This window comes from Lathyrus oleraceus, chromosome 4 (assembly GCF_024323335.1).
Source record: "Lathyrus oleraceus cultivar Zhongwan6 chromosome 4, CAAS_Psat_ZW6_1.0, whole genome shotgun sequence".
NCBI classification, from domain to species: domain Eukaryota; kingdom Viridiplantae; phylum Streptophyta; class Magnoliopsida; order Fabales; family Fabaceae; genus Lathyrus; species Lathyrus oleraceus.
Genome location: NC_066582.1, coordinates 110,178,603 through 110,189,832, shown reverse-complemented (window position 1 = coordinate 110,189,832; position 11,230 = coordinate 110,178,603). Strand labels below are relative to the sequence as shown.

Sequence of the window (11,230 nt, the reverse complement as noted above, 5' to 3'; positions counted from 1 at the left end):
TCTTCTAAAAACTAAAGAGTTAGAAAATATATTTTCAGTCAGATTTCATGTAAACTTTTATTTAAAAGATACTATATTGCATTATGTTTGGTTACAACATTTAAACAATATTTAGAACCAAAGATAATAACTAGTTCAACAATTGTAAGAGAAAGCACACAAACCAAACAAAAATCAATCATTGATCTAAAACAAAAGTGGAAAGAAAAGCGTCCCACAAAAATGATATTTTCTCTAAAATAGAAACAATGCCTGCAAAATTCTACTACCAAATTGACAATAAGACATCCATTAAATTACATTTTAGAATATAGCATCCTTCACTTGCCAAATGGCGTCAAATGCTATCAAAATAGTAGCAAAAACACAGGAAACTAGAATTTAATTGCATATGGATACAAAAATAAAATGAAACTATTTCTTAAATAAAAAATTAATATTTGTCTACATAAAAAAAATTATTATTATTAAAAAAAAAGTTTCGCACCTCGACCAAGAAGCGTAACGCGTTATTGTGTTAAGAGAGGTGAAGAGTGTGAATGAGTAACTAACTACAAATTCAGAATCCCGCAATGCCATTATCTCATATTCCTCTCCAATTCAATTCAATTCAATTCTCTTCCCATTTCTTCAAACCTCTCTCATCTTCTTCTCCAATCTCGAGTTTCTCTTTCTCTTTCTCTGTCGGTGGAAATGGCGACGAATATCGGCATAATGGACAGTGCTTATTTTGTCGGCAGGAATGAGATTCTGAGTTGGATCAACAATAGACTCCAGCTCAATCTCTCACGCATTGAAGAGGTAATCAAACCCTAACCCTAACCCTTTTTACGTGTTTTTGCTAAACTCATACTATCTTGTAATGTACCTGTGTATACTGTTGTTCTGATCTTGTTTATGATTTTGGATATAGGCTGCATCTGGTGCTGTACAATGCCAGATGATGGATGTGACGCATCAAGGTGTTGTTCCGATGCATAAGGTAGCGACATTACTATGCTTTCGCTTTCTTTTTGTGCCTTTTTTTATGGTTTTTATTTCTACAATGTGGATTTTATTATAGGTTAACTTTGATGCAAAGACGGAGTATGATAAGATCCAGAATTACAAAGTTCTGCAGGAAGTGTTCAACAAGCTGAAAATTGAAAAGGTAACTGTGTTTCTTTCTACTAAGCACAGACAACATGACATAGACATTGATACGTCCACATAGATGATAATTTGAAAAATGAATAAATTTAATGTAACCATAAGTGTTGGTGTCGGTTTCGGATGCAATGAATAAATTAAATGTAAGCATAAGTGTTGGTGTCGGTTTCGGATGCCGACACAGACAGAGACATACATTTTTTTTCCAGAGGTGTCAGGTTCTTTTTCATGATTATCCCCAAAGTTCTAATTGCATCTGTGATAGCGGTTTGAGGCCACAATTAGTTGCCTTTACAACCGCAATTGGTGACAGTGACTTGCAGACCGATAGCCTCGCGACAGAACCTTACCACCTCTATACTATTCTACTATGTCTATAGCGGTGCTATAGTGTGCTATTGACGACATCAGTATCTGTAATCTACATTTTTTCACTTTACAGAAGGAAAATTTTAGTCTGTAATCTGGTTTTATTTCAAATCCCGTTTTGATTGTTGGATAAGTTTAATGCTGAAATGTGACTTTTTTTCTTAATGGTAAATGTGCTTTAGATAACTTCACATGAGATTAAAACTTGTAGAAGAATGTGCAACTAATAGTTTCTGTTTATAGATAGTGGGGATTGGTTTAACATGACTATCATTTTGCAGCATATTGAAGTTAGCAGGCTTGTTAAAGGCAGGCCTTTGGACAACTTGGAGTTCCTCCAGTGGCTGAAACGTTACTGTGATTCTGTGAATGGTGGCATTATGAATGAGTATGCTACTTGCTTTGACTATCTTTGCCATAGTTCAATTATTAATGCGTCTGCCTAACTTGAACGAATATCTAATTGTATTATTTCTCCTATGATGATACATGTTCACATGCATACATTTTCAAATAATTACGAATGCAATATTATTCCGTGCAATCATATTTCTCATTGTATTGTGTAGTTTATGTTGTCGAATATTTTCAATTCAATTTTATTTATTTTATTATTTTCTAGGAACTATAATCCTGTGGAGCGAAGAATTAAGGTCGGAAAGGACCGAAATCTGAAATGTTCCATAAAGAAATCAAAATCACTGCAAACGGATATTGTGAATAACTCAGGCTCAGACAACACATTTGCTTCTAATAGAACCTCTGGTTAGTGATTTGGATTCCAAGATGTTCAGCATTTTGTCTCATGGTTTTACAACGCCAATCTTTTTCCTTTCCCTTTCTCATCTCTTTTATATTTTTCTTCCTTTTTGTCTGTTTGCTTTTGAGAATAGGGGCCAACCCACCATTCAGATCAAGTGGAGTGGCAGGTGGGGCTAATTCTTCAGCAGAGATTCAGTCTTTGTCCAAAGAGGTATGAACATTAGGTTACATATGCTTATAACATTTTTTGAAATTGCATACATAACCTAAGAAGTCCATGATGTGTTACCAAATGGTGCAAATTCTGTATCCATTTATTTGTTTGCAATTCTATACCAAGTCATTTTATTCATGTATGTAAACTTTTTGATTTCCTGATGCTCCCTGTGGTATTCAATATGTCTGTGCTCTCACATTCTCAGTCACCTGACATATTGCTTTTTCTTTTATGGGTATTGGCATTGAAAGTTTACCACTTGGTAAACTTATGGTTTTCTTACCTCATTGTGTTTCAGTTAGTCACTTCTTTACACTTCTGTTCCTGTTTCACAGATTACTGGTCTCAAATTAGCAGTGGAAGTCCTTGAAAAGGAGAGAGACTTTTACTTTGCAAAACTACGGGATATAGAAATTATTTGTCAGACTCCAGAAGTGGAGAATATCGCTGTAAGAAATCTAATAAAAGCGTGCAATGAAGTTCTAAGTTATATATGTGTGTGCGCATGCATTTGTTATCCTGTCGAACTTGGGTGTTATTCAGTGTAATGCAATCTGTTTCTGATCAATAGCAAATAATAAGTTTTCTTATATCTTAATTAGCCAATAACCAATATCACTTATGTTTTTGCCCAAAATGTTAATGGTTTTGGCATTGACATAGATATGTTTAAGTGGATGGTATGGGGAATGAATAACCTTGAACTCGAATTCGGAATTTGAGGGTGAGCATGTTTGTAGTAACATTTATTTTGATTAGTTGGAGGATAGCAGAATAACTAAACATAGAGGAAGACTTAGAAAAACTCACTGAAACCAGTAAACGTTATTTAGATCTAATTGCTAAATAATCTCCTTGAAGAATTTGCTTTGAAAAGACATAATAATGTCATTAGATCTATATAGTTGCAATTAGTGGGAAAAGGCTTTGGTGACTGTTGTTATCTGGGCCAACTTGTTTACTCTGCTTCTTTTTAAACATCACAAGGATTGTAACTCCTGCTACATTTGTCAAATACTATCATTGTGTTAGTGTTTGGAACTGCTTACTGTTATATTTACAAATAAACCTTTTCCTAAACATGGGTTGGTTACCCAAAATACCTTCTGACCACGTCCAGTCCTAAAGTATCTGCACATTAGTGTTTGTAAAAAGTTAACTGAACTTTTTTTCTAAGAATTTTTTTTTTCTAAGATATTTTTTTTCTAAGAATAAAAATAGAATAAATGTAATCAATTGTTATATGTTCTCTATGCAGATCACTATAGCAATTAAGAAGATTTTATATGCCAATGATACAAAGGAGTCAGCGCTGGAGGATGCTCAAGATTATCTTAATCAAGCTATGAATGCTGTAGAAGCTCAAGATTATCATGGTCAAATTATTGATGCTAATGAAGCTGAAGCAGAAATTGAAGCGGATTCCCAAAACTAGCTCCAGTCTGGTAGTGGTCTGCACTGTCCTATGGGAATAGAACGCCATGTAATGGAAATTGTCATATATTGAATTTATTTCCTTGTAAGCTTGGACGAATGATGACATGATAGATGACTGGTCTTTCCAAAAATAGATTTCATCTAATCATCCTTTTCGTCATCACTATAAAAATAACTTCTCTAATGAACATTACTCAAGAACTCGTAGCTAAAGTATATTCACTGTTTTGTTTGTATGTAGTTTGAAATTAGCTGCCAAGCTTCATAACCATTTATAGTCGTGCTAGTTATTGTGAAATGCTGCTAAGCTTCACTGTTTCTACATCTGCTTGTTGTCTATGAAGAAACATACCTCTTATCAAACTTCATAACCATTTATAGACTATAGTCGCACTAGTTATTGTGAAATGTGCTTTAGCATTTTTTAGGTGGGTGAAATGTTTCACCACTCAAATAGTGATGATTTGCATGGAATGACTTTAGGTTTTAATGGAACAGGTTGAGTGTACGTACAGCTGAGCTTGTCATAACTTCGTGGAAGCTAAAATGGACTTCAGTAGTGGATGGTTTCAAAATATCTTTGAAAGCTCGTTGATGATAGCTAACCAATCTGAGCCCTTTTCTTTGGGTTGAGATAAAATTGCACTTTTTGATTTAGAAATTAGAGCAACTCCAGGGTGAGTTTTTTTCTCCGGTCTGCCAACGTAGTTACATATGAAGAGAAAATTTCAAAATTCATTCTTGGAGTTTTTTACGTTAATCTCATACAATTCAAAAAGCAACAATCCTTAGATTAAAAAACACATTAGAATGTTTATGTGCTAGTTAAATTGTAGGACCTATTCTATATTCTTTAAGGTTTTATCATTAGAGTAAAAAGTGAATAAGTTCTTTAAAGTGATACGGTAAGGTGGAACTACTTAAAGTATTTATAAATTTGTAATATGTTGTAGTTGTACAATTGAAGATGCTCTTATATGTGCTATTTAAATAGATGGTAATTAATCTGAGCCTTTATATTATTTTGCATTAAATAATGGTATAGGAGTATTTATTATGGTTCTACGTAGACCATATATAATTAGTAGTCCATAGATGCCACCAGACTCCAGAGGACAATAATTGACAAAGTTAACTGGTGTAATGTAAGAACTCTATGCCATCAAGCCCCACCCAAACATCCTTAAGTTTCTATGTTATTTTAAAAAATAAACAATTATTTTGGTCTCTCAATAGATGAGACATTGTCATTATAGTTCTAAAATGTATTAAAATTGTAAAGAGAGTTTCTCGATCTATTCTCTGTATGCTCAAATCTACCAACATATACTACCGGTGGTATGAATTAAGCAAATATATCTTCAAGAATCTCTTTGTTAGTAACTAATGAATTAAATTGATTAATAGAAAAAATATATTAAAACTAAAATAACTAATAAAAATATATTTGATGACCAATGTAAGTGACTAAAGAGAAGTTAAAGTGTTTATAATATTTGTTTCGACGGACAAAGATTCATTAAAACAGGTCCAATTCATAAATTCAATCAAATAAAGAGTGTTCCATTTGCTAACGCACAAGTGAACATTCACTTTTGGACACTGTATATGAGTATATTCTTCTCTTCATCAAGTAACGATCATCCACACTCTACGTCAGACTAGCTAAGAATGATTATAATTTCTCATATATAGTGTGTGACCTTGAGTCATTCCCGTATATTTTTGGACACATACTTGCAAAGTTTCATCATATTCAAACAATGATTTGAATTTGAAGTCCTAGCCTTTTGCACGCATATTCAGAAAATCACAACCACCATATCAAAAGCTTTTACGCGTCGATAATCTTCTACCTTTCATCTATTCATGATTTCAATACGGAATAGTGGCACCACCTTTAGAAAATGTCTTATGATTCTCGCGATTTCTCTAGTGAATTTCTCAAGCTTACACACTTTTGAGGATCATATTTGTTTCTTCTTGTTATCTTCTCTGATGGTTGGTTCAAAGGTAGTTTGTACTTGTAATGCAACCAACAAGCAACGATGCAAAAGTGTCGTGAAGACGAAGATAAGTAAAGACACAAGGGACCCAATCTAGGTTCTTAGAGTACACTTTGTTAAACACATCGAGGAAGATATTTTGGGAGGAATGCACTAATACCAAGTTCAAGAAAGTCTGGGTGAAATATCCTCATGTCGTAAATAGTCAGCACAAGTTGATAAGGCAAAGTACTACATATTCCATAAATGCCATAAGCATGACCGCCTATGCATTAAGGAAACTCAAGTACTTAATTGTAGCAGTGGATTATTTTATCAAGTGGATTGAGGCGGAGGCACTGTCGAATATCACATCAGTGAACGTCCGGAAGTTTTTCAAGAGAAACATACTAGCCAAGTTTTTGGTTCCCTAAGCCATTGTAATGGATAATGGAACACAATTCATAGATAAAATGACAAAAAGCTTTTTGGAGGAGTTAAAGATCAAGAAACATTTCGCGTCAGTGGAACACCCTCAAACGAATGGTCAAGACGAAGCAACCAATCGAGTCCTAGTTAGAGGCAAAAAACAGAGATTGGAAGAGGCCAGGGGTAACCAGGCCGACGAATTGCCGCACATGTTGTGGGCTTATTGTACACTCCCCAGTCGACCACGAGAGAAACCTCTTTTCTACTTACATACGACGTAGAAACGATCATTCTAGGGGAATTTGAAGAGTTGAGTTGGAGGACAACTAACTCTTTACAAGAAAAAGGTAATGGCAGAACCATCAAAGAAGAGACTGACTTTTTAGAAGAAAAAATGATGATATCCTCCTTCACCAGCATCGTCATTAAGCAAACCACAACCTCAAGGTATAATCGTTGCGTACTACCAAGAGAATTCAGATAAGGGATTTGGTGTTGCAGATAGCCAACATATGAGGATAAATTCCCGGGATGGCAAGCTAGCCCCAAATTGGGAAGGGCGCTACCGAGTGAGGACCAACACTAGAAAAGAAGTGTATGTCTTGGATTCCCTCGAAGGAGAATAAATACCGAGGACTTGGAACATCACCAAACTAAAATGGTATTATAGTTGAAAGGTCTGTTTATCTGCTCTTCCACATTTTCAATGTAACAAATTGATATAACTATGAATGCAAATATTTGTCTGTCATTTTTCCTCTATTGTTTTCTTTTCTGTCCTTCTCTCTTTTATGATACTAAAGGAAAAAATATAATGATTACACGCGTTTTTGCATAGCTGGCGCACCCCCTTGAAACTAGCCAATCCAAAGGTGTTTGGCAGTGGAGTCATAACTAGGGGAAAGGGACAGGGATCCTACCCTTGGCCGGGGACGGTCTTGTGACGTGGAGCACATTCAAAATATATGACTACGTCACTCCGAGCCCGAGCCCCATCGTGGGAAATGCATACAACACATTGAAATACTGAATGCTAAATACATCAAACAAATGGACATTTGAACAGTGAACACTAAATACAACAAAAAGCTAAATACAACAAATAAACACTATAACAAACATCAATGCACTTAGAAAGTCAAATTACAACAAGTCATTATCAGCAAAAAATTTGAAGGAGCTATGAAAAGTCAGGAGCTCGAGAACAAGCTGTTGGTGTAAGCCCTAGAGGCCAATACTTTTGGTGCTTGTATCGAATTATTTAAAGACATTTTCTTTATTATGGTTGATTAATAAAGTCCCTGGAATAGATAGTCCGTTTAATGTATTAAGTGTGACTTAATCATGAGAACACATTAAACCTAAGGACACTATTCTTAAAGTATCCGTAGTCGAGCTTTAATGTGAAGTGGGATAACATTAAAGCATTAAGACTATTATGTTTGTAGACTGATGATCACATCTCATGGATCATAGATAAAGAGTTATCAAGTCTTAAACATAGGTATGAATATTAGGAGTAATATTTATACCGGATTGACCCGCTATGAGAATACTATATAGAAAGTTATGCAAAGTGTCATAAGTTATTCTCATGGTGATAATAGTGTATACCACTCTTCGACCTGAAACCACTATGGATCCTAGATGTAGAGTTGAATGCTTTATTGCTGATCCAACGTTGTCCGTAACTGGATGACCATAAAGACAGTTGATGAGTACTCCATGAAGCATGCTGAGGGACATGAGTGTCCTAGATGGAATTTGCCAATCCTGCGTAACAGGATAAATGTCTATGGGCCCAATATTGAACTGGACAAGGGTGACACGGTCTATACCTTGTGTTCAATATAGACATAAGGGCAAAGGGGTAATTATACACATAATTATTATCACAGGAGGTTTTGTCAGATCACATGACATTTTCGTGACTTGGGTAGCAGTGATGTGTTGCTAGATACCGCTCACTGTTTATTATGTTAAATGCGTGATTTAATATAATTGCCAACGCCGCGAAAACCTATAGGGTCACACACAAAGGACGGATTGATGAGAGATAGAATAATTAAGGAACATCGTAAGGTACGGTGTACTTAAGTAGAATACGAAATATGGTAAGGTACCAAGTACTTAAGTGATTTAGGCATATTATGAGATATAAGCCAAAATGCACTTAAGTGGACTTTTTGGCTTGAAGCCCACACAAGTGGTTCTATAAATAGAGCTCTTGTGCAGAAGCTTTGTATGGGAATACAACACAACTGAAGAGTTGGAATTTCGTATCTCTCTCTCACCTAAAGCCTTCATTCATAACAGCTAGCACTGCGATTGAAGGAATCCGTTCGTGTGGACTGAGTAGAGACGTTGTCGTCGTTCAACGTTCGTGATCGCCCAGTGGATCTGTATTAAAGGTTTTGATCATTATCAGAGATCTGCACCAAAGGTTTGAATCGCCACAAGAGGTAACGATTCTATCACTGATCATGCCCATTCGTAAGGATCACTAAATGGAGAAATTTTTAAATTCCGCTGCGCCTTGGATGGCTATTCTCCAACACAAGCGACTCTAGGTGACACACAACATTGTGGAGACAACTTCTTTCAGACCACCATCCAAGAGATCCAACATCTATTTGGTTACATCAGCCCACTCCTCTCAGAGAGCCTCCAACTCCTTAGATTGGTCGACCCTTTTAGCATGACTACTTGAGCATTAGAAGATGAAGTATCAAACTCGATCTCTGTATGACAAGAACCCTATTTCTCCTCTTCGAGCAAACCTTCAAGTTTTGCTATACGGTCGATCAAATGCGCAAGAGTTCTGTGCAGGTTCACTTCCTCCAAGAAAGGAGACACTTGATCTAGAAGAATGTGAAGCCCATAACAATCCCTTTCGAAGCTGGAAACTTTTGCCTCAGTAAGAGTATAGTGATCCTTCAAAGACATGACTTATTGAGAAGAAGCATCAGGGGCAAGAATTTCCTCATAATCGGCCGCAAACTGGGTCATAAGCGAAGTCGTCTGCAACAACTAGAAGGAAGACTTCACCAACAAGCTAGACTTGTCGATTTTCGAGAGTTGGAAAACATGAGCATAATCCTCGATAGATAGATGATCCTTTATCTCTGTCACGGTCCGAGGCAACCAATCGACCAACATAGGGGGCAATGAGAGAGGAATGTTCCCCGCACTTTCCGACAAGTGGATAGTAGGGGCAAATCACAGTTGTTTCAAAATTTTAGTAGGACTCCCCCAGATGAGCGCTCTATCGTGGTTCTTTTTATCCTCGACCAAGGCATCTCTGTCATGGTTCTTCTTACTCTGGCCCTTTGAAGGTGTCAGCGCAATTAAGGGGGCTCCAACTTCCCGCACAGTCACGACACGAGCGAATGAAATATCCTTCCTTTTGAGTGCATCTGAGAAAAGAAAAGAAAAATCAACAAATAAGAGGCAGGACAAGCTCACATACCACAAATATAGCATGGATATAGTGGATACCAAAGAGTTCCTTCCTCTCCTTAGCAGATCTTGCCTCAACGATATCCTGATAATGTATCTCAACATCTAAGAAGGAAAGCAAATTATCCTTCATGCCCTTCTCCGCGTCGGTAAGAGCATCGTATGAAATAGAGTAAAATTTAACCTTCTCTAAGAAATGATTTGGGGACCATAATCGTCTTCTCAGGCCAACACACATGATCAACTCTATAAAAGGGGTCAGAACGAAGCATAAATAAACATGAGCAATGGGGAAATGGAAGTTTCCAAGAAATAATCAATCTTGGACTTTTTCCAGCCCTCCTTATAAACATAAAATACTTTATATTTGGCACGACAAAGAGAAACGAGTCTATAACCATTGTCCCCTTTTTAGACAGGGTTAACCTCAAAGAGATGGAAGAAAATGTTCTTGGAGGCCAAACCCATGTCTCTCAAGATCTATACCAGTAGTGGAAGACCCTCACAAAGCCACAAGCACGCAGATGAAGCTGCGAGGGAGGGTTATAGAGATGATCGAATACTTCTTTTTCAAATGCAGTTAATGAAAGTCAGACACCTAACTTCTAGAAGATGCAGCGGTAGAAAGGGATGAAGCACCCTTCGAACTTGCTGCATATCCGTTTATCTACAAGAATCATCAAGATCTTTCAATCTGCAGGTGATCCCACCTCAAATGGATCCACTCTTGCATAAGCCTCTCGAGTATAAGGGGAAAGTGTTCTCAGATACTCAAGGTCCACCCAAGATTAATCGTCCGTGTTGGTTGTCGCCATCGAATCCTATGGTTGGTCGAATCATGTGTCTGCATTACAAAGAAAATTAGATAAATTAGCAGTAATTAGGCCTTAGTAAGCAAGTACTTCTCTAAGAAATTGAATGGAGCAACTTGTTTCTCGCATTGTTATGTCAGACCAAACAAGACCTCAATCACACCTAGCATGAGCTAAGGAAGCGACGCGGCTGGCGGTGTCACTCATGTGTGAATCGCCATAATCGTTGAAGGAGTCTAGCCCTAACCTAGACACTCCTGTAGGCGTATATGCGGAGAGGATAAAAAAATTTCGGCCGTGGAGAAGTTCCATAAATTTAGGATTTTCCACTTTCGCAAACGATGAAGACTCTTCGTTGGTGATCTCAAGAGCATCTTTCACGGGCACATTCCCTGGGTCGCCTTTGGTTATGTACAGAATAGGGACAATGACGTACATGTGAATGGAAAAGGGAGAGAAGCGATATATCAATGAGAAACCATATAAGGTCCAAATGTATGAGTTAGAGAACCGATAGCCAAACCTAGAGAGATGAGCAGAGAACAACACAGAACAATAAAGAACAACAGGAAGACGCCTCCAGACATCTTTGGGTTAGGGCTAGACTTCAA

General features: G+C 36.9%; 1 protein-coding gene across 1 annotated transcript; it reads left to right on the top strand.

Annotated features, from left to right (window-relative positions):
• The first annotated feature begins 457 nt into the window (after positions 1-457).
• LOC127073807 (microtubule-associated protein RP/EB family member 1A) lies at positions 458-4,174 on the top strand. The gene is made up of 8 exons (XM_051015038.1): positions 458-801; positions 914-982; positions 1,064-1,150; positions 1,800-1,906; positions 2,141-2,283; positions 2,412-2,491; positions 2,833-2,946; positions 3,756-4,174. Exons 1-8 carry the CDS (start codon positions 694-696, stop codon positions 3,930-3,932), a joined length of 885 nt encoding a protein of 294 aa, XP_050870995.1. The 5' UTR covers positions 458-693; the 3' UTR covers positions 3,933-4,174.
• Positions 4,175-11,230: the final 7,056 nt, after the last annotated feature.